The sequence below is a fragment of the Papio anubis genome, chromosome 5 (assembly GCF_008728515.1).
Source record: "Papio anubis isolate 15944 chromosome 5, Panubis1.0, whole genome shotgun sequence".
In the NCBI taxonomy this organism is placed as follows: domain Eukaryota; kingdom Metazoa; phylum Chordata; class Mammalia; order Primates; family Cercopithecidae; genus Papio; species Papio anubis.
Window position 1 is genome coordinate 68,612,721 of NC_044980.1, and position 21,167 is coordinate 68,633,887.

At 37.0% G+C, this 21,167-nt stretch overlaps 1 protein-coding gene across 9 annotated transcripts in view; it reads left to right on the forward strand.

The window, feature by feature from the left end:
* POLK (DNA polymerase kappa) overlaps window positions 1–16,856 on the forward strand; it is an 89,077-nt gene extending 72,221 nt beyond the window's left edge. For 5 of the 9 annotated variants that reach the window (XM_017959649.3, XM_009208622.4, XM_031666239.1 and 2 more), the window contains 6 exons: window positions 2,019–2,051; window positions 5,600–5,696; window positions 9,157–9,328; window positions 11,825–12,784; window positions 13,357–13,399; window positions 13,544–14,694. In XM_017959649.3, coding sequence (XP_017815138.3) covers window positions 2,019–2,051; window positions 5,600–5,696; window positions 9,157–9,328; window positions 11,825–12,784; window positions 13,357–13,399; window positions 13,544–13,625 — 1,387 coding nt within the window. In that variant the 3' untranslated portion in view covers window positions 13,626–14,694. Of the gene's footprint in view, window positions 1–2,018; window positions 2,052–5,599; window positions 5,697–9,156; window positions 9,329–11,824; window positions 12,785–13,356; window positions 13,400–13,543 lie in introns of all 9 variants that reach the window. The other 4 variants (XM_021939465.2, XM_021939466.2, XM_021939467.2 and 1 more) reach the window with 2 other exon arrangements.
* Window positions 16,857–21,167: the final 4,311 nt, after the last annotated feature.

Consider the following 21,167-nt stretch of genomic DNA (forward strand, 5'->3'; position numbering starts at 1 on the left):
AAAATTCTTTCAGGCTAGTTTAATTCAAAATATAATGTTTGAATTAGAGTCAACAGATTGGATGTAGGAGGAAAGGAAAAGAAGAATAAAGAATCACTCCTAGGTTGTGGCGTCAGCAGTTGGGTAGAGAGACAAGAGGAATGATAGCTACTTTCTTTTTTATCCCTACCTTGTTCTTTGTTCAGAACCTAAGAAATGCCAGTAGTCAGGTTGTTGTGAAAAGAAAGATGGCTATATTCTGTAATTCACCCTTTAAGGAAGGAGATGTAATGATTCTTTGAAAGCTTTAAACTACGTTTCTTTTCTTTTCCAGATTTGTAAATGATTCATTCATTTAGTACTGAGTACTTTACTTTGTGTTAGGTACTATTCTAGGCACTGTGGATAACAGCAGCGAATAGGACAAATTCCTGCCCTCATGGAGTTTACAGACTAGTGTGAGCGATAGAAAATAATCAAATACACAAATGAAGAAAGTAAAGCAGAGTGAGGGCATAGAAAATGACTGGGGAGTAAGTGTGAAGGGTTAGCAACCATCATCCAAAGGCAGAGAGACCTGAGGGAGCCTGCCATGCAAAGGCTAGAAGAGGGAACAGCTGGAGGAAATACCCTGGGTTTTCTTCCCTGCCACTCTTTCATGTAGGTCTTAAAAAGAGGAACCCTAGAGGTAGAAGGTAAATTGTTGTGGGATAGTAGGTGAAAAGAAGGAAATTTTAAAAGACTGGGAATCATGGAAGTCAACAGTGAGCACTATTTTTACAATTTTGTCATCACCTTGTCAGCCTGTCCTCAAAATGACTCCTTTATATTCTTGTATTTAAACTGAAGGACAACAATAAAAATCAATGAGGATGCATGTAAAATTGATGGACCAATTAAGCCTACTAAATTTTACAGAGAGTGCAAGGCTTGTATTGCTTTTCTCGTCTCTTCCTGCTCTTCAATCTTTTGAGTCCACAGTTAGCTGACTTTAATCTTCAGTGGGCATAATGAAAGATAAAGATATCACAGCACCATAAATAATTATATTTGAAGATAGCAGGAAATAAAACTTCATTTTTAATCCAAAATTTTTTTTATTTCCATAGTGCTTGAAAACAATATAGTTCTGATGTAACATAACATATATTAACTTGTGGTATTTAGAGATGCAGGTAAGGCTTTTACGTGAAATTCATAGGTAATTTATAATAAAAAATACAAAGCCTGCCTTTCCCTCTGCCCATATTCTCTATTCGCCTATTCTGCTTTGCTTTTTAATCAGAGTACTTCTCCCCTTCTAACCCGTTCCATATTTACTACTATATTTGTTTATCTGTCTCTCTCCAATGGGATATATACATTTCCTAAGGGCAGGTACTTGGTCTGTTTCCTTCATTACTGTATCCTCAAGTTCTAGAACAGTGCTTGAATCATAATAGGTTCACTAAATATTTGGAAAATGAGTACTCTACATGTCATTTCAACTTTTTGGTTTTAACTAATCCTGTCAGAGCAGCTAGAATACAGCCAAACTAGGTGGTTCAGATTCCCAATCTTCATTCTATAGCTGTGTACCAAATTCTGACTGAGGTTCTATATAGTGGTATAAATGAATAATGAATAGGCTGTGGGAGAAAGAAGTTAATATAGTAAGCCAAAAACTAGATAACTGATTTTAAATTATTTAAAATTCAATTATATTTTATAACTGGAAGATATTACACTATCACTTCCTATTTGTTTTTATAAGTTGTGGTTTTTGATAGTCAGGTTTTTAATAGAAGCAATTTCTAATATCTACCTATTTTCAAGTTTGTTCTTTTCAATAGATATAGACTTGATTCATAATCATATTAGCATCTTACCTGTCTATGTTCTTTGCTGATTTATTTTTAGATAAAAAACTGTTTTTCATGATGTATAAATTTTCATTAAAAATTTGAGATCTCTAAAAGGTAATTGATATGTTAAATCCTCTTCGTTAACTAAAAACAACTCAGTCTTTGAAAAATAAAGTCTTTTTTTTTCATTTCAAGGGATGGAGAGAGGAAGAGTATGAGCGTTGAGAGGTAATGTTTTATTTATTAATTATTGTTAATTGTGCGTAATTCATGTTATTTTAAACTAATATTGAATTAATTTTTAGTAAATATCACTGAAATAAGAAATCTATTTGCAAATTATTATAACAATTTTTAGTAGTTTACATTCCCTGCAGTAAATGCCTTGGTATAAGACTATTATTTTCAGTTGCTATAATCTCAGAAATTAACTTCAGCTATTTTTTTAATGTTGGTTTTAATCCTACCTAGTGAAAACCAAGCATTTTAGAATTTCATATCTTAATTTCTAGCTTGTTTATAAGGACAATTGAGTATTTACTTCAGAAATTTAAGAAGTAACCATTGGAATTCTTCCTAAAATTATTTCAATATTGGTGATTAAGCAGAAGCTTAAACAGTAAAATATTACTGATGAAAGAGAGCTTAAAGATGATCTAGTTTAGTGGTTTACAATCTTGTTTGAAAACCAAACGAAATAATGATGGAAACTTACTGTTTGGGGAAATAAGTCATTGTTTGAAACGTCCTTCAATTATCTCCTCAAAGCAGCAAGGTTCCACTGAGACATTTAAGAAACACTGACCTAGGGCCCGGCAAGGTGGCTCACACCTGTAATCCCAGCACTTTGGGAGGCTGAGGTGGGCAGATCACTTGAGGCCAGGAGTTCTAGATGAACCTGGCCAACATGGCAAAACCCTGTCTCTACTAAAAATACAAAAATCAGCCCGGCATGGTGGCTTACACCTTTAATGTCAGCTACTTGGGTGGCTGAGGCAAGAGAATTGCTTGAACCCGGGAGGCGGAGTTTATAGTAAGCTGAGATGGCACCACTCCACTGCAGCCTGGGCGACAGAGTAAGACTCTGTCTCAAAATCAAAACAAGACAAAACAAAACACTGACCTAGTACAAGGTTGTGTTCATATTCCACATATGTTATTTGTGGTCAGAAAAGCTGAATAACTTTTACAGGACAGCATAATAAATGGCTTTGATAAAAATTGCTATTTTAGGTTTTGGTCCATATGAAAGCAAGCAAAGAGAGATTTAAAAAAAAGCATCCAAAAGCAAAATAGTATTGCCCTATTTGATAAATTTCTCTGTCATTTTCTCTGTCATTGGGAGCACTATTTGATGTACAGGAATGTGTTCTCCACTTTTTTTTTTCTGGAACCTGTCTCCTCTTGGCTTTTTAAAATGGGCAATATAACATCAAATTTGGTAAGAAGTTGGGGGAAAGGAGGTTGCAATTTATATCACAAACTAACTTCTCTAATACAGAAGGAACTCTTATAATCAATAAAAAAAGGGACAGTAAGCCAACAGAAAAAATGAACAAAGGTCTAATTAATTAACAGAAAAGGAAATACAAATGGCTCTTAAAACAAGTGAAAATATTACCATTTTCATTTATAATTAAAGAAATACAGATTGAAAGTTCTCTCAGATACCTTTCTTTCACTAATCAGGTTGGCAAAGATTCTAACATACTCTGTTGGCAAAACTGTAGGAATGAAAATGTGTAAACTTTTTTTTTTTTTTTTTTTTTTTGAGGCGGAGTCTGGCTCTGTCGCCCCCAGGCTGGAGTGCAGTGGCGCGATCTCGGCTCACTGCAAGCTCCGCCTCCCGGGTTTACGCCATTCTCCTGCCTCAGCCTCCCGAGTAGCTGGGACCATAGGCGCCGCCACTACGCCCGTCTATTTTTTTTATATTTTTAGTAGAGACGGGGTTTCACTGTGTTAGCCAGGATGGTCTCGATCTCCTGACCTCGTGATCCGCCCGTCTCGGCCTCCCAAAGTGCTGGGATTACAGGCTTGAGCCACCGCGCCCGGCCGAAAATGTGTAAACTTTAGAGGGAGTACATTAGGTTTTTTTTAATTGCTATTAAAACAAGTTTCTACAAATTTAGTGGCTTAAAACAACACAGATTTATTCTCTATCATTCTGAAAGTCAGTGGTTCTAAAGTTAATGTGTTGGTAGAGCTCCATTTCTTCTAGAAGCTCTGGGAGAGAGTCCATTTCTTTATGAAAAGGTTCTAGAGGACATAGAAGCTTTGGCTCATAGCCTCAGCAACTTCTTTCTCTGACTGTAACCCTCCTGCCTCCTTCTTATAAGGACCCTTGGGATTACATTGGGCAAAGCTGAACATTCCAGAATAATCCTCCGTCAGAATTTAATCACATCTACTAAGTCCCTTTTGTCATATAAGATACTAGGTTCACAGATTTCAGGGATTAGGATGTGGACATTTTTAGGGACCATTATCTAGCATACCACAGGGGGTAAGAAATTTGATAATATGTGTCAAAATCACAGATACATGTACTTTGATGCCATAATTCTTTTACTAAGAATTAATTCCAGAGATGTAGTCACATGTCATTTTACATATATACAGGGTTACTTATTGCATTTTTTATGATAGAAAAAAACTGTAATATCCATGAATAGAGAATTGGTTAAATTACCTTACATCATTAAATTAGAATATTATGCTGCTATATAAAAATGAGGAAATCATTTACTCATGGGGAACTCTCACCATGATAAATTGAGAAAAGCAGGGTATTAAACAATGTATCTAAAATTCTACTGTTTATGTAAAACATGAGAGGAAAATGTCTAATGGTTTGCTTATTTTATATATATATATATATATACTTGGAATATTTCTTTTTTTTTTTTGAGACGGAGTCTCTGTTGCCCAGGCTGGAGTGCAGTGGCGTGATCTTAGCTCACTGCAAGCTCCGCCTCCCGGGTTCTCGCCCTTCTCCTGCCTCAGCCTCCCAAGTAGCTGGGACTACAGGCGCCCGTATACGTGGAATATTTCTAAGGAATTCATAAGAATAAGAAGCTGACACATTGGTTGCCACTAGGAAAGAGAACTGAGTAGCTGAGGTTAAGGTTAGAAGTAGAAAGGGGACTCTTTACTGAAGAGTTACTTGCTCAGGGTCCATACTCATCATTCTGGTCTCTTTGTATTATCCTCTTTTATGTTAATATCACTTGTCAACTTATTTCAACACTCTTTTGTAGATGAATTCAAAATACCTACATTTAGTCTTATCAGCCTTCTATTTTCAGCTGTCTATTAAACAACTCTGCCTAGGTTCCATGAGCCAACCCCTTAAATCTACTTAAAGGTGTTTCTCATCCAGAAAATCCATGTACAGTAATTGGAATGATGTTCTCATTTGGACTTTTTTAACATAATCCTCTGTAACAAAGTCTATATATACATATACCCTAATCTGTTTTAAGTTCTGGAGGCATTACCATTATCTGTTGGTAATTTTAATTATCTTTTTTGTGATATAATAGAGCAACAGCATAAAATTGTTTCTTTGCTACTCAAGCTTTCCTGTTTAAGTGGGTTTCCATTATTTATATAGATCTTAGATGTTTTTACTTAATTAAATTTTAGTTCATTTGAAAACTTTATTTTGTACTGCAGAAAATATAACTTCATGCTAGCCATATAAACATGCATACCATTTCCAAATTATCCTGGATTATAGTTTACTTTGTGCACCAAAATTATTCTTATCTTTCTAGGACATTCAGTGAGATAAATAAAGCGGAAGAACAATACAGCCTATGTGAAGAACTTTGCAGTGAACTTGCTCGAGATCTACAGAAAGAAGGACTTAAGGTGCTTTATTTTGATATGGTGTCCTTAGTTTTTAAGTTTTTTAATAATAAAAGACTACCTTAAAGCTAGAGTTAGATTACACATTATTCTTAAAGGTGAATACAAATTAATAAACGTCAGAATAGTGCAGTCCTATCACCAACAGTCAGATACAAATCCAATTCTGACCTATATCTGGAGTCTGTGATGGGGTGATTCTATGAAGAAGCAACTTGTGAGGATAGTGTGGTTCAGTATAATTCAGAGGACTTTACTTCTGTACCTCAGGAGTACATTTGAATAAGTTAAAACCAGAGTTACACTGGCATTAGAGAATAAGGCAGAAGAAAGAATTTGCAGAGAATTGTATTCACATATTACAAATGTCTTTCCAATCATCCTTTAATGTTTTTCTTACTTAGACAATGACTTTCTAAAATAGCCATTTTGTTTCAAGCTTGTAATCCAGGTTGCTTAACACAGGACAACAAAACCTATAAGACTTTGAACTTGCTATTTTATAATCTTCACTCACAACAATTTATATTTAGAGTATTCCCAACACTCTCAAACCAGAGGCAGAATCAGTACAAAGCGTAATAAAAAGGTATTTTAAAATTGCTACACAGGTACAAATATCTGGTTTGATAGAAGAAATGAGACCTAGTGTTCAATAGATCAGTAAAGTGATTATAGTGTACAGTATCTATTTTACATATCAGAATAGCTAGAAGAGAACAATTTGCATGTTTCTAGCATAAAGAAAATACAAATATTTAAGGTGGTAGATATCCCAAGTACACTTATTTGATCTTTACAAAGATCAAAACTATGAGGTACATGTGATAACTTACTATGTTCATATAATGCATCAGTAAAACTATTACGCTAATCAGTGAAAAATTTGTTTTAAAAAAATTAGTACCAAGAGTGGGATATCTTATGAGTATTTTTCTCATAGTCCTTCTCTATCATACCTTGAGTTTAAATAATTTTCTTTTTAAAAAATGTTTAATAAACATTTAATTTTATGATCATTTTAGGTTTCCAGAAAAGTCACAAAAATAATAGAATTTCAGCATACTCCTCACCTGGTTTCCTCCATTATTAACATATTACCAGAGTACATTTGTCAAAAGTAAGAAACTGATATTTCATTCATTGCCAATTATTAAGTCAACCCTAGACTTTATTTGGAGTTTACTTATTTTTCCATTAATATCCTCCCTGCCTTCTAGAGTTCAATCCAGGGGACTACATTGCATTTAGCTGTCATGTCTCTCCGGTTTCCTGGTCTGTGATAGTTTCTTAGTTTTTCCTTCTTTTTCATGACCTCAACAATCTTGGGTATTACCATACAGGTATTCTGCAGAATGTCGCCCAATCTGGGTTTGTCTGATGATTTTCTCATAATTAGATCAGGGTTATGGATTTTTAGAAAGAATATCACAAAGAGGAAGTGCCTTTCTCATAACATCCTATCATGGGGTATATAATAGCCACATGATGTCATGGATGATATTAACTTTCCTTACTTGGTTACTGTTTGCTAGGCTTCTCCACTGTGAAGTTAGTGTTTTTCCCTTTGGAAGTAAGTCAGTAAATCTAATCTACCCTGAGATGAGAGAGAGCAGGAATTAACTTCCTCCTCCAGGGGATACTAAAATATACATAACATAAAATTTACCATTTTAACCATTTTTAAGTGTACAGTTCATACTGTTTTATAACCATCACCACCACCCATCTCTAGAACTGTTTCATTGTCTCCACTGAAACCCTGCACTCATAAAACACTTAACTGTAAAAGGAATTCTTACATTTAAATTGTTTGGCATAGCATCTGACAATGCAGAAGGCACACAATAAGTGTGAGCTATTCATAAGTCCTTTTCAGTGAGACACTTTTAGAAATATTTTTTTCCTTCCTTTGTAGATAATGAATCAACCTCCAAAAGAGATTCAGTAAAAGTAAAAGTGATCATTTAACCTTTCCCTTAATGTAATGGCCTTTCATAAAAATTCAGTTGTGGGGCCAGGCACAGTGGCTCATTCCTGTAATCCCAGCTTTTTGGGAGGCTGAGGTGGGTGGATCACCTGAGGTCAGGAGTTTGAGATCAGCCTGGCCAACATGGTGAAACCCCATCCCTACTAAAAATGGTGGCGGGCACCTGTAATCCCAGCTACTCTGGAGGCTGAGGCAGGAGAACCATTGGAACCTGGAAGGCAGAGGCTGCAGTGAGCCGAGATCCCGCCACTGCACTCCAGCCTGGGCAACAGAGTGAGACTCTGTCTAAAACAAAAAACAAACAAAAAAATTCAGTTAGGAAGGGGAATAATAATTACTGGCTAGAATGGGATTTTAGGTCAGGCATAGTGGCTCATGGCTGTAATCTCAGCACATTAGGAAGCTGAGGCAAGAGATTGCTTGAGCCCACGAGTTCAAGACCAGCCTGGACAACACAGTGAAATCACGTCTCTACAAAAAAAAATTTTAAATTAGCTGGACATGGTGGCACGAGTGTGTAGTCCCAGCTACTTGGGAGGCTGAGGCAGGAGGATAACATGAGCCTGGGCGGTCGAAGCTGCAGTGAGCCATGATCACACCACTGTACTCCAGCCTGGGCAATAGAGCGAGACCGCCATCTCAAAAACAAAATAAAATGGGATTTCAGCTTGTGTTTGGAAAGGGGAGTAAAAGTTTTTGGCTAAAATGGTATTTTAATTTTTTTTTTTTTTTTTTTTTGAGGTGGAGTCTTGCCCTGTCACCCAGGCTGGAGTGCAATGGTATGATCTCGGCTCAATGCAACTTCCGCCTCCCAGCTTCAAACTGTTCTCCTGCCTCAGTCTCCCCAGTCGCTGGGATTAAAGGCGCCTGCCGTCATGCCCAGCTAATTTTTGTATTTTTAGTAGAGACAGGGTTTCACCATATTGGCCAGGCTGGTCTTGAACTCCTGACCTCGTGATCTGCCCGCCTGAGCCTCCCAAAGTGCTGGGATTACAGGCGCGAGCCACCACGCCCGGCCTCTTATTCTTTGTGGTATTTTTATCACCATGTTTTATAAATAATTGGTTATACTTCCATAATCTTATGTCCGTAAACCTTTCTGAATTTTTCTAACATGTAAATGACTTTTTTCTAGAAGTTAGGAAGTCATACAGAATAATGTATTCTGGTGGGTGCAGTAGCTCATGCCTATAATCGCAACACTTTGCAAGGCCAGGATCGCTTGAGGCCAGGAATTTGAGACTAGCGTAGGTAACGTAGTGAGACTCCATCTCTACAAAAAATAAAAAATTAGCTGGTGTAGTGACATGCACTTGTAATCTTAGCTACTCAGGAGGCTGAGGCAAGAGGATCACTTGAGCCCAGAAGTTGAAGGCTGCAGTGAGCTACAGCTGTGCCAGCGCACTCCAGCATGGACAACAGAGAGAGACTCTGTCTCATAAATAAATAAATAACATATTGTATATGTTATAGGGTAGAACTGTTACCATTAAGTTGAAGAATGTGAATTTTGAAGTAAAAACTCGTGCATCTACAGTTTCATCTGTTGTTTCTACTGCAGAAGAAATATTTGCCATTGCTAAGGAGTTGCTAAAAACAGAAATTGATGCTGATTTTCCACATCCCTTGAGATTAAGACTTATGGGTATGACTTTTTTATTTTTTTGTTTTTCCTTAAATCTGCTAGGTTTTCCCAAATAATTAACTTTGGGAATACAGGGGGCCCCCAACTTAACAATGGTTCAACTTAATGATTTTTCAACTTTGCGATGGTGGGAAAGTTGTATGCTTTCAGTACACTTTTGACTTCCAGTGCGGTTACATCCCGATAAACCTGACATAAATTGAAAGTATTGTAAGTGGACTTATTATGTTTTCAATTTACAGTGGGTTTATCTGGATACAATCCTATTGTAAGTCAATGAGCACCTGTATTCTCGCCTTCATTTTATTTCTTAAATCTGTTTAGGAAGTTCTTCCTTTGCTGCTGCCATTTATCTTAATTATTAGACCCTGATGTGTGAAGCCATGATCATTAGTTTAATTCCAGTAAGAGCCAATTAAAGTTGTTCTTTTCCTCATAACTTAATGAAATTCTTGTGGCCAGGTATCTTTCAAAATTCAAAACTTTTCAGATTTTGGAAAGCAAATTCAGTGCATGTAGAGTATATTATGTTGTAATACTTCTTTGTGGATCTGGGGCAACACCCCCTATTCAAACATATTAATATTTCTATAGCAAAACAAAATATTCAGAGACTGTAAAGACTGATGACTTTAATTTAGTCATCAGGTATCACTTGTTGCTTACAATTTTCAGAACTTTTTGGATTTTGGAATTACAGATAAAGGATTGTGACATTGTGAAATCACATCTCCAAGCCATTACATGGTAAAAACTAACAAGCCATGTTTCCAAAGTGAACTGGTTGAAAGTATGTATATGGATCAGCACTCCAAATGCACATTTTACTAGTAAGGAGTGGGTCACTAGCCATACTTTCATTTATGAAAGATATAGCACACACACTGAAATCTACTGAATAAAGTGTTAATTAAAAGAGCCAGGCCAGGTGTGGTGTCTCACACCTGTAATCCCAACACTTTGGGAGGCCAAGGCAGGTGGATCGCCTGAGGTCAGGAGTTTGAGACCAGCCTGGCCAACATAGTGAAACCCCATCTCTACTAAAACTACAAAAAATTAGCTGGACACGGTGGTGGGCACCTGTAATCCCAGCTGCTCGAGAGGCAGAGGCAGGAGAATCGCTTGAACCTGGGAAGTGGAGGTTGCAGTGAGCTGAGATCACACCATTGCACTCCAGCCTGGGCAACAAGAGTGAAACTCTACCTCAAAAAAAAAAAAAAAAAAAAAAAAAGGCCAAGAGCAGATATCTATAGAAGCTTAATTCATAATTGCCAAAACTTTGAAACAAGCAAAATGTCCTTCGGTACATGAATGGATAAATAAACTGTGGTACATACAGACAGTGGAATAATATTCAGCACAGAAAAGAAGTGAATTATCAATTCATGAAAAGACATGAATGAAACTTAACTGCATAATGTTAAGTAAAAGAAGCCAATCTGAAAAAACTAAATACTGTATGATTCCAACCATATGAGATTCTGGAAAAGGCAAATATGAGTACCATAAAAAATAATTGATTGTCAGGAGTTAAGAGGAGAAGAAGGGATGAATAGGCAAAAACACAGGAATTTTAGGGCAATGAAATGATTCTGTATGATTCTATAATGACACGTCATTATAAATTTGTCCAGGCACACAGAATGTATTCCAAGGGTGAACCCTATGTAAGCTATGGACTTTGAGTGACAATGTTGTGGCAATGTAGGTTTATAGATTGTAACAAATGTACCACTCTGGTGCCACATGTTGATAGTTGGGGTGGAGGGGTATGCTTGTGTAGGGGAAGGGAATCTATGGGAACTCATTGTACCTTCTGCTCAATTTTGCTGTGAACCTAAAATTTCTCTAAAAAATAAAGTTTATTAGAAAAAAAAGAGCTAGGCCGGGCGCGGTGGCTCAAGCCTGTAATCCCAGCACTTTGGGAGGCCGAGGCGGGTGGATCATGAGGTCAGGAGATCGAGACCATCCTGGCTAACACGGTGAAACCCCGTCTCTACTAAAAATACAAAAAACTAGCCGGGCGTGGTGGCGGGCGCCTGTAGTCCCAGCTACTCGGAGGCTGAGGCAGGAGAATGGCGTGAACCTGGGAGGCGGAGCTTGCAGTGAGCCGAGATCGCGCCACTGCACTCCAGCCTGGGTGACACAGCGCGAGACTCCGTCTCAAAAAAAAAAAGAAAAAAAAGAAAAAAAAGAGCTAAAGAGTCTGTATAGTTGACTCCGGTTAGTTACTGGTATTAATGTAATGGTATGTGTCATATATGAATTAAAATCCTACATCATTATGCTAACTCCAAATAGATAGTTAATATTTAATGATATTCTTTTATAAAGGAAGGTAAATTTGTACTTATAATAACAGCTTTAAAATGTGACTTATTTTTTCTCTCTAGCCAACCTTTTGCATATGTCATAGCACTGGACAAAATGTTTTTATGCATTATGAGTGAATTGGCTTTGTTCAATATGAAATTGATTGTGATTGGTTTAATTTAGGTGTTCGGATATCTAGTTTTCCCAATGAAGAAGACAGGAAACACCAACAAAGGAGCATTATTGGCTTTTTACAGGCTGGAAACCAAGCCCTGTCAGCCACTGGGTGTATACTAGAGAAAACAGACAAAGATCAGTTTGTAAAACCTCTAGAAATGTCTCATAAGAAGAGTTTCTTTGATAAAAAACGATCAGAAAGGAAATGGAGTCACCAAGATACATTTAAATGTGAAACCGTGAATAAACAAAGTTTCCAGACATCACAACCATTCCAAGTTTTAAAGAAGAAGATGAGTGAGAATTTGGAAATATCAGAGAATTCAGATAACTGTCAGATATTTACCTGTCCTGTTTGCTTTAGGGCACAAGGGTGCATCAGTCTGGAAGCCTTTAATAAACATGTAGATGCATGTCTTGATGGATCTTCAATCAGTGAAAACTCTAAAGTGTTCTCGTGTTCACATGTTTCTGCTACCAGAGTTAACAAGAAAGAAAATGTTCCTGCTTCTTCACTTTGTGAGAAGCAAGATTATGAAGCCCATCCAAAAATTAAAGAAGTGTCTTCAGTAGATTGTGTAGCTTTAGTAGATACTATAGATAACTCATCTAAAGCAGAAAGTGTAGATGCTTTAAGTAATAAGCATATCAAGGAAGAATGTTCTAATCTCCCAGGCAAGTCTTTTAATATTGAACACTGTCATCAGAATTCTTCTTGCACTGTTTCGTTGGAAAACGAAGATGTTGGATTATTAAGCAGACAAGAATCCTGCCAGCCTTACTTATGTGAAGTGATAACAGGCCAAGCTCTAGTTTGTCCTGTTTGTAATGTAGAACAAAAGACTTCAGATCTAACCCTGTTCAATGTGCATGTGGATGTTTGCTTAAATAAAAGTTTTATCCAAGAATTAAGAAACGACAAAGTTAACCCAGTTAATCAACCCAAAGAAAGTTCCAGAAGTACTGGTGAGTGTGTAGTCATTTTAAACTGCATGATTTTCTAGGAATATGTTTTATTAAAATTAATGAGATTGTTAAATCTGAAACATATACTATTAAATGGGTAGTTTGTGTATGCCACCATTTAGGGAAATGTTGGTTACCTTGCCATAGGTTAGAATTAACTCAAGCCTATAGATTGTGAATTTGGGGAAAACTTTGGTTTGATCTTGATTTAGCACAGAATGAACTCAAAGGTTTAAGGAGCTGAGTGATCTAATCAAAAAAGAAATTCCTTCAGAGAGTATCTGTGAAGACACAGTGGTAAGTTAACTATAACTGCATAACCAGAAAGCCTCTTTAACTTATTTTTTGGTAGTGCTGACTCTACCCAAATTTCACCAATAAAATTAAGTGTAATGCTAATAAAATTAGTAAATTACAAAGAAATTATAGTTTTTGGTGTGTTTCCATATGAACTATATAGTACCACGGAAGTTATTATCTTTAATCAATAAGTTTTAACTTTTTAAATTTTTGTACAACTTTTTAATTATTTCATATTATTCATTATGGAATTTCTTGACTTTCCTCTAAAGGTAGCTCAAGTGGAGTACAGAAGGCTGTAACAAAAACAAAAAGGTATGGCTAATTTGAGCTTTAATAAAGCTGGCTACAATATGAAAATTCAATCATTTTATAAATTATTAAGTAATCAATGTTAGAAATGAATGATTTTCTAGAATCTCTTCCTGCATTTTAACTGTGTGTTCCTTTTAATTCTAGGCCAGGATTGATGACAAAGTACTCATCAAAGAAAATAAAACCAAACAATCCCAAACATACCCTTGATATATTTTTTAAGTAAACATTGAACATTTTATCATTAATTTTAAATTGAAACTTGTTATTTTATAATCAATGAATTTGTTCTTTATGATTTTAAGTTTGCAGATTTATTTAGTGAAGGCAAGTGCAATAATCCTTCCTCAGATGATGTTTACTTTTCTAAGATATATATATATTGATTCCGTATATCTGTTTTATAACCATGAGAATTTTACTTCCATTATACATCAATTGGAAATTAATCCTGTTATGAGATAATTTTTAAAAGGGAAATTAGGAATGAGATAAGAAGGTGGTGTTTTTTTATTATTTTTATACTGAATATAAAAACATATTTGTAAGGGCTCTCAAAGATTTACACAAACCTATATTATCATAAGAATTTTTCAGCACTTAACTACTTTGTTGGCATTGATTCTAGTATCTAAATACTTCATGAGCATTCATAATTAAAATTTATCTTAAGTTCTGTGAAGAGTATTAACATAACTAGTACAAGTGGTTTTCTTCAGGAAAATAAATATCACAGTTATTATCTGCGTTAAAATGGTTTTTGCCTAAAATACAATTTTTAATCTGACTTTTCTTATTTAGAATTCCGTTATCTTATGAATAAGCACTTGAATCACTTTTTAAAATATTTAGTCTAAGATGATTCAAAGTAGTTTTATTTTAATACAGGACCTTTAAATGGCAGTATTTCATTTCTTGTCAATTATGTTGGTACTCTCCACAAATCTATAAAGAAGGATGAATTGTACAGTCATTTTTTAATAATCTTCAAGAGAAAATGTGTAATTCAAAAGATTAATGTGTATTAAAACACATTACATATCTTAGTTACATTTCTATCAACATTTTTATTAATATTTGTGAAAGAAGAGAGCTTAATAGTAGTTAGCTTAAGTAGTTTTTCCAAATACTTTTGTGCTATCTATGAGTTCTTCTCAAAAAATAATTATTTAGGCCAGGCACAATGGCTCATACCTGTAAGGACAGCACTTTGGGAGGCTGAGGTGGGCAGATTACTTGAGGTCAGGAGTTTGAGACCAGCCTGGCCAACATGATAAGACCCTATCTCTACTAAAACGAAAAAAAAAAAAAAAATTAGCCAGGCTTGGTGGCACATGCCTGTAATCCCAGCTACTCAGATAGCTGAGGCAGGAGAACCTCTTGAACCTGGGAGGTCGAGGCTGCAGTCAGCCAAGATCTTGCCACTACACTGCAGCCTGGATGAAGAGCGAGACCCTGTCTCAATATTAGTTATTATTACTATTTAATTGTAACATGAAGTTGGAAGCCATTTTATGTTACTTCTTTAAGGAGCTAAATCTTTTGTTCTCTTATGTTTTTGTTTTCTCTCCTCTTGCTTTTCATATTTTAGCTTATGATCTAAATATATATTTTATATATTATAATATTTTAGGAATAGCTTAATTAAGAACTCATAGACTTTGGCAAAGTGGTAACTGGACTTTTAATTACTAGATTGTTTAAATTAGGCTTAATGCCTGTTAGCATGCCAATCCAATCCCATGACTGATGTTATTATACACTGTGGCAAATACAAAGTTGTAGTGTTATGGTTCTTGATCATGTGATTTACTTATGTAAATTCTGTACAAATTTAAGTTCAATGAAATATTTAATGTACTGAAAGGTAAATAATACCATATTGAATTATTTTCTGTCTTGCCTTATGTTTATTTTTATTATCTTCAATATTAGATTAAATGCTAAATTATTTTCATTTAAGGATTTATTTAGTTGAATGTTAATCATTTAGTAATATTTAATAATCATTTGAAATCAAATTTAAAACTTTTATAGATCTAATAGAGATGGTTTTCTTACTTTTCCACTCTTCCTCCGTCTTATGCCTTCATTTTTATTTTCTCTGCCCAGAATTTTCTTCACATTCATTACTACCTGTTTTGTCTATTATATCCAACCCTAAGGCTATATTTCCCCTAAGGCTACCGCCTCAATCAGCATTTGGTCTTCTTTCCAAAGACAGCTGTAGACAGTTTGACCAAATATTTTGTTACCGCTTGTGATGGTTAATATTGAGTGTCAACTTGATTGGATTAAATAATGCAAAATATTGTTCCTGGGTGTGTCTATGAGGGTATTGCCAAAGAAGATTAACATTTGAGTCGGTGGGCTCAAGAGGCAGATCCACCCTCAGTCTAGTTGGGCACTCATCTGATCAGCTGCCAGCATACCTAGGATAAAAGCAGGCAGAGGAACTTGGAAGGACTACACTGGCTAAGTCTTCTGGCCTCCATCTTTCTCCTGTGCTGCATGTTTTCTGCCCTGGAACATCACACTCCAAGTTCTTCAGCTTTTGGACTCTTGGACTTGCCAGGGACTATGAGGCCTTCAGCCACAGACTGAAGGGCTGCACTGTCTGCTTCTCTACTTTTGAAGTTTTGGAACTCAGACTGGCTTCCTGGCTCCTCAGCTTGCAGACAGCCTGTATGGGACTTCACCTTGTGATTGTGTGAGTCAATTTTCCTAAGAAACTCCCCTTCATATATACATCTGTCTTATTAGTTCTGCCCCTCTAGAGAACCCTAATACACCACCAAACAAGTCACCAGTTTTCCAGTCTGTGATATTTGTGTCCTGACTCCCTGAAGTCTTCTCCCCAACCCTAAGTCAATTCGTTATATTAGGCTTTGTTATTTGCAGTACCCTATTTCTTTATCAGTTCAGTCACAAGTTTCCTGGTGCCTCTTCCTCGTTGAGTCACATGGGGACATGCTTAATTCTCCCAGAAATGTGTGACAGCATGTGTAAAATATTGCCAACCAGGGAAGCTCAACCAATCCTTGGTGTCCAAGGTTTTTACTAGAAGTCAGTCACACAGACATGCATCACACATGTGACTGACCTTACCTATTAAGTCTCAAGACCCCAGAGGTGTAGTGATACCTCATGGCCCAGGGCTTCAGCCATTCAAAAACAGACATTCACCATGAGTCATACTGTTAGCATAAACTATCTCATCAAACTAACAAAATGCAGCCCAAGGCCTCAGGCATACTAGAACACTATTATCAAACTGGAAATTCCAAGGGCTCAGGTCATTTCCCAGGAGCTAGTTAAGGAAGGACCAGTACCTGAAGACACCTCTCTTTGAAAAGTGCAGGGCTTGAGTAACCTGAGGCTGCTGGGTTAACCCTTTACTGCATAAATGTCGAATTATTAGAATTGTATTCAAATAAAATATAAAAAAGAAAGATCACTTAGAGTAACTTTTTCCTGTCTCACTTGAATGATGCAGAGACACTTCAAATTCATAACATGTTTAGGAGGTCTCAAGGAGGATGGGCTATGCATTTGGAATGTATGCATATTAGAGTATAAAACAACAAATGACATAATTTCTTTGCATGTGTATAATCCTCTCTTCAATGTAGTTCAAAGGTCTCTTTTTTAATATCAGTCTTTACATTGTCCCTGTAATATAGAGCTATATACCTTTCCTCAATCTTATGTGATAGTAGGAAAAGTAACATTATAAGAAGTATTTATAAATTAATTCACTCCAACAGAAGTGCTTTATTTTAAAGTTAGCATGGGAATTGCAGTATCCGCAAGATCAATGTCCCCACTGAAGAAGTGACCTTCTAGAGTAAGAAGTTTCAGCATCACCGTGGGTAATGGAAGCCATATAACAGAATTTAAGAAGGAACTTTGTGCTAAGAAAATGTAGACAGTGGTTACAGGCATTTATGTAAGAAGGCTGTAAGTTAAAGGCAAGAGAGATGTAGCAATAAATAGGAGGGCAGAAAATAATATTTTTTCTGCCCTCATTAACAAATGTGTTTATTTACTACTCCTTACCTTTTAACTCATCCTCCCTGTATCCACTGCTACCTCTGCCAACCCTATATCTGTTACTGAATTCTGTCTACTCTTGTGGGGCCTCTTGAAAATATCCATTTCTTTCCATCTCTTTTGTCAAGCCCTTATCAGTTGTCTAAACTCTGACTTTCCAACTGATGTGTCAGTTTTCCTTGCTCTAAACCATCTCACGCATTTTTTTACAGATTAGCCATAAACAGCGTTCCCATAATAGCACTCTCATGTCAAAAAAACAAAGCAATTTTCAAAAGCTCTCAGCTGTCTCCAAGATTAGCAGTGGAATGAGTAGGAAAAGGGAGTGATTTTTAGTGTATGATTATTTCTGTGGTGTAAATACTCCCACCATGACAGATTTCAAGTTATGTGATGTCAACCAGTTCACAAAATTCCTGAAACTTTAACAGCTCTTGCAAGCCAGTACAAGCCAGCTCCTATATATCACTGTCCATGATGCATTCTAAACACTGGCTTGGCATTCAGGGTTTCCTGAACAGACCAAGCTATTTCTCCTTTCTGCCATCTGTGCTCCATTGCTCCCTCTGTCCAGAATATGCTTCCTGAATGCCCCTTTTCTATCTCCCACCTACATAGTCACTCGTCTTTCAACTCAGCTCAGGGGCCACCTTCAGAAAACGGTTCCTTGCCCTCTGGAAAAACTGATCAGTCACTATTTTGTGCTGCTGTTTCTCTACAAAGATCCTGAAACATTCTTTGCATGGCCCCCGATGTTGGTTTCTCCCTATCAGATTGTAGGCCCCAAGAGATCCTGGGCTTTCACTTATCTCTGAATTCCAAGTATGAAGTGTATGGCCTGGCACACAGTAGATACGGAGAGTCATTTGTTGACATGTAAATGAATAAATAGTATGTGTCCAAGAGTGTTTACTACTATCTTACTGTTTTTCTCTGCGAAGACAGAATGGTGGCTAAGTGTCTGCACTCACACTAGGTCCTAAAGAGTGGGCGTTCCAGAAAGAGACAATTGTATTTATTTCCCTTTATTAGATAATGGCTTGCTTTATACATGTTTTATTATTATACTGTGTCCTTTTGGAGTGCCTTGGAAGTATTTGCAAGAAGACTTAAAATACGACTATTAACCTGGGGCTAATAAAACTGTTTTTTGAGGAAATACTTCATTTAAAAAATCATACCTGGTGTACCTGGTGCTGAACTGTTGTTTTTAGAGACAAGGTCTGACCGTCACCCAGGCTGGAATGCAGTGTCATGATCATAACTCACTGCAGCCTGGAACTCTCAGGCTTGAGATCCTCTCATCTCAGCTTCCTGAGTAGCTGGGACTACAGGCTGGTGCCATGATGCCCAGCTAAGTTTTTGTAATTTTTGTTGAGATAGGATCTTGCTATGTGGCCTAGATTGGTCTTGAACTCCTGGCTTCAAGCAGTCCTCCTTCCTCAGCCTCCCAAAGCTCTGAGCCACCATGCCTGGCCCTGGTACTGAATTTTCTTTGACGTAATGTTCCATTTTGAAAAGCAGTGATATATTTGAACACACTTTGTGTTGCTAGGATTTTAGTAAACTTCACAGAGAGGTGATGTTTATTTCCCTGGAGAAAAAACTGTTTTTTCATTGTATAATTAAGGAGTAATCGCTTTTGCTTTGTAATACATAACTGAATTAGGTTGTTAAGAAAAACTCCAATGACATTATGGTGACTATTGGAAACATGATTCCATTTATTAAGCAAACCATAATATTGAACTGTTCCCCTTACCAGTATGAGGCAATTGTGATAGTGTTACTTTGTAACTGCTGCTGTCTACAGAATGCTCAGGGAAATTAAAGATAATTCAGAGACAAATGGTACTAACCCTTCTAACCTGTCTCTAAAGTGTAGAGGACTCTTTCCTGTATACACACACACACACACACACACACACACACACACACACAACCTCTGCCAACCACATACCTATCATTGAGTTCCGTCTACTCTTGTTGGGCCTCTTTGAAAACACTTCTTTCCATGTCTTTTATCAGGTTCTTATCAGTTGTCTAATATCTAGCTGTCTAACTCATTGCTTAGCTTGCACCAGTTGCTTTCCCTGCTCTAGATCATCTTGTGCATTTTTATATACAATACTTTCCTAATATCACTCATGTTCTTGGGTGTCTGTGGAGAGAGTGAGAGAGAGAGACAAAAAGAAAAAAAAAAGGTTGGGTCAGCTCTAGGATAAAATCTAGTTCTCTTTTATGAAGGCTCAAAAGTTTTTTCCTCTTAGAATATGCTAAACATCAAATGTGATCTCTGAAACCATCCACAAGTGTGAGATATGCCAAGGTTTTTTGGGTTTTGCTAGCAATTCTGGGCAGAGATCCTGGTTGTCCTTCAACATTCTACTTTTCTGCCATATTATTAGAATTTTAGTTTGGCACATGATCACCCAGAATAGACTACTGTATTTCATCAATTCTTTATAAACCACTAAGAAATAATACCTAAGATAGGGAGTCTAATAGGTTACCAGTGCATAAATATGGGACACCAAGGTTTATACCTTCAGAGCAAGGATAAAGGAGAAATCCTCCATGAAGAAAGAGGGAGCAAAGCAACTTGCCTGCTCAACCTTGGCACTGGTTGGAAGGAGGGACTGCCAGTGAGAATTTGAATCACAAACCAGCACACATGTAGGCTTGTAATCTGAATTCACACAAATGGTATCGTCCTGAAGAGCTCAAGCAGAAAATGTAATTAAAGTGAGGTTAGTATTGTCCCTAGTGACTGGCGGAAGCATATGCAAATCCTTTCTGGAATAACTCAACTTCAATTCAGGCGGACAATTTAGTATCTCAATTAAAAATATGTGATAGTGTGAAAAATAGAGGTTACAGAATTGATGACTACAATATATCTCCCATCCTTGCAGCTCACACCCTCCCGGCCAGGGGTAGCCATGTGACTGAGTTTTGACTAATATAAAAGGAAGTACTGGCTGGGTGCGGTGTCTCACACCTGTAATCTCAGCACTTTGGGAGGCTGAGGCACGTGGATCACCTGAGGTCAGGAGTTCCAGACCAGCCTGGCCAAGATGGTAAAACACCGTCTCTACTAAAAATACAAAAAGTAGCTGGGCATGGTGGCACGCTTGTGATCCCAGCTACTCAGGAGGCTGAGGCAAAAGAATCGCTTGAACCCGGGAGGCGGAGGTTGCAGTGAGCTGAGATTGCACCACTGCACTCCAACCTGGGTGACAAAGCTAGACGAGACCTTGTCTCAAAAAAAAAAAAAAAAAAAAAAGGAAGTGCTATGTGTGGTTGCTTTTGGGAAACTTCCCTTCTTGCAGCTGTAGCATTCTCTTTGCCTCTTCTTTCTATTTCTCTGTTCCATCCTGCTGCCTGGAAGCAGATGCTGCCGTTTACACCTAAACATAAGGGCTGCACATGGGGATGGTGGAGTAGTGGGCTGCAGAGGCTGATTCCTCGGGGCTTTGTAAAACAGAGACATATCAGCACTGGCCTGCACACTTTGAGACTTTCACAAGAAGCAAATAAAAAAACTGTTTAAGCCATAGTTACTTGGGTTTTCCTATTAATTATAGCTGAATCCTAGCGGATAAAGGACATAAAGATTATTAAGACATGTTTGCCCTCAAAAAATGGACAGCCACTCCAGGGACAGTTTCTATTCAATGTAGGGAGGGCTATAATAGGTGAATATGGGGCCGGG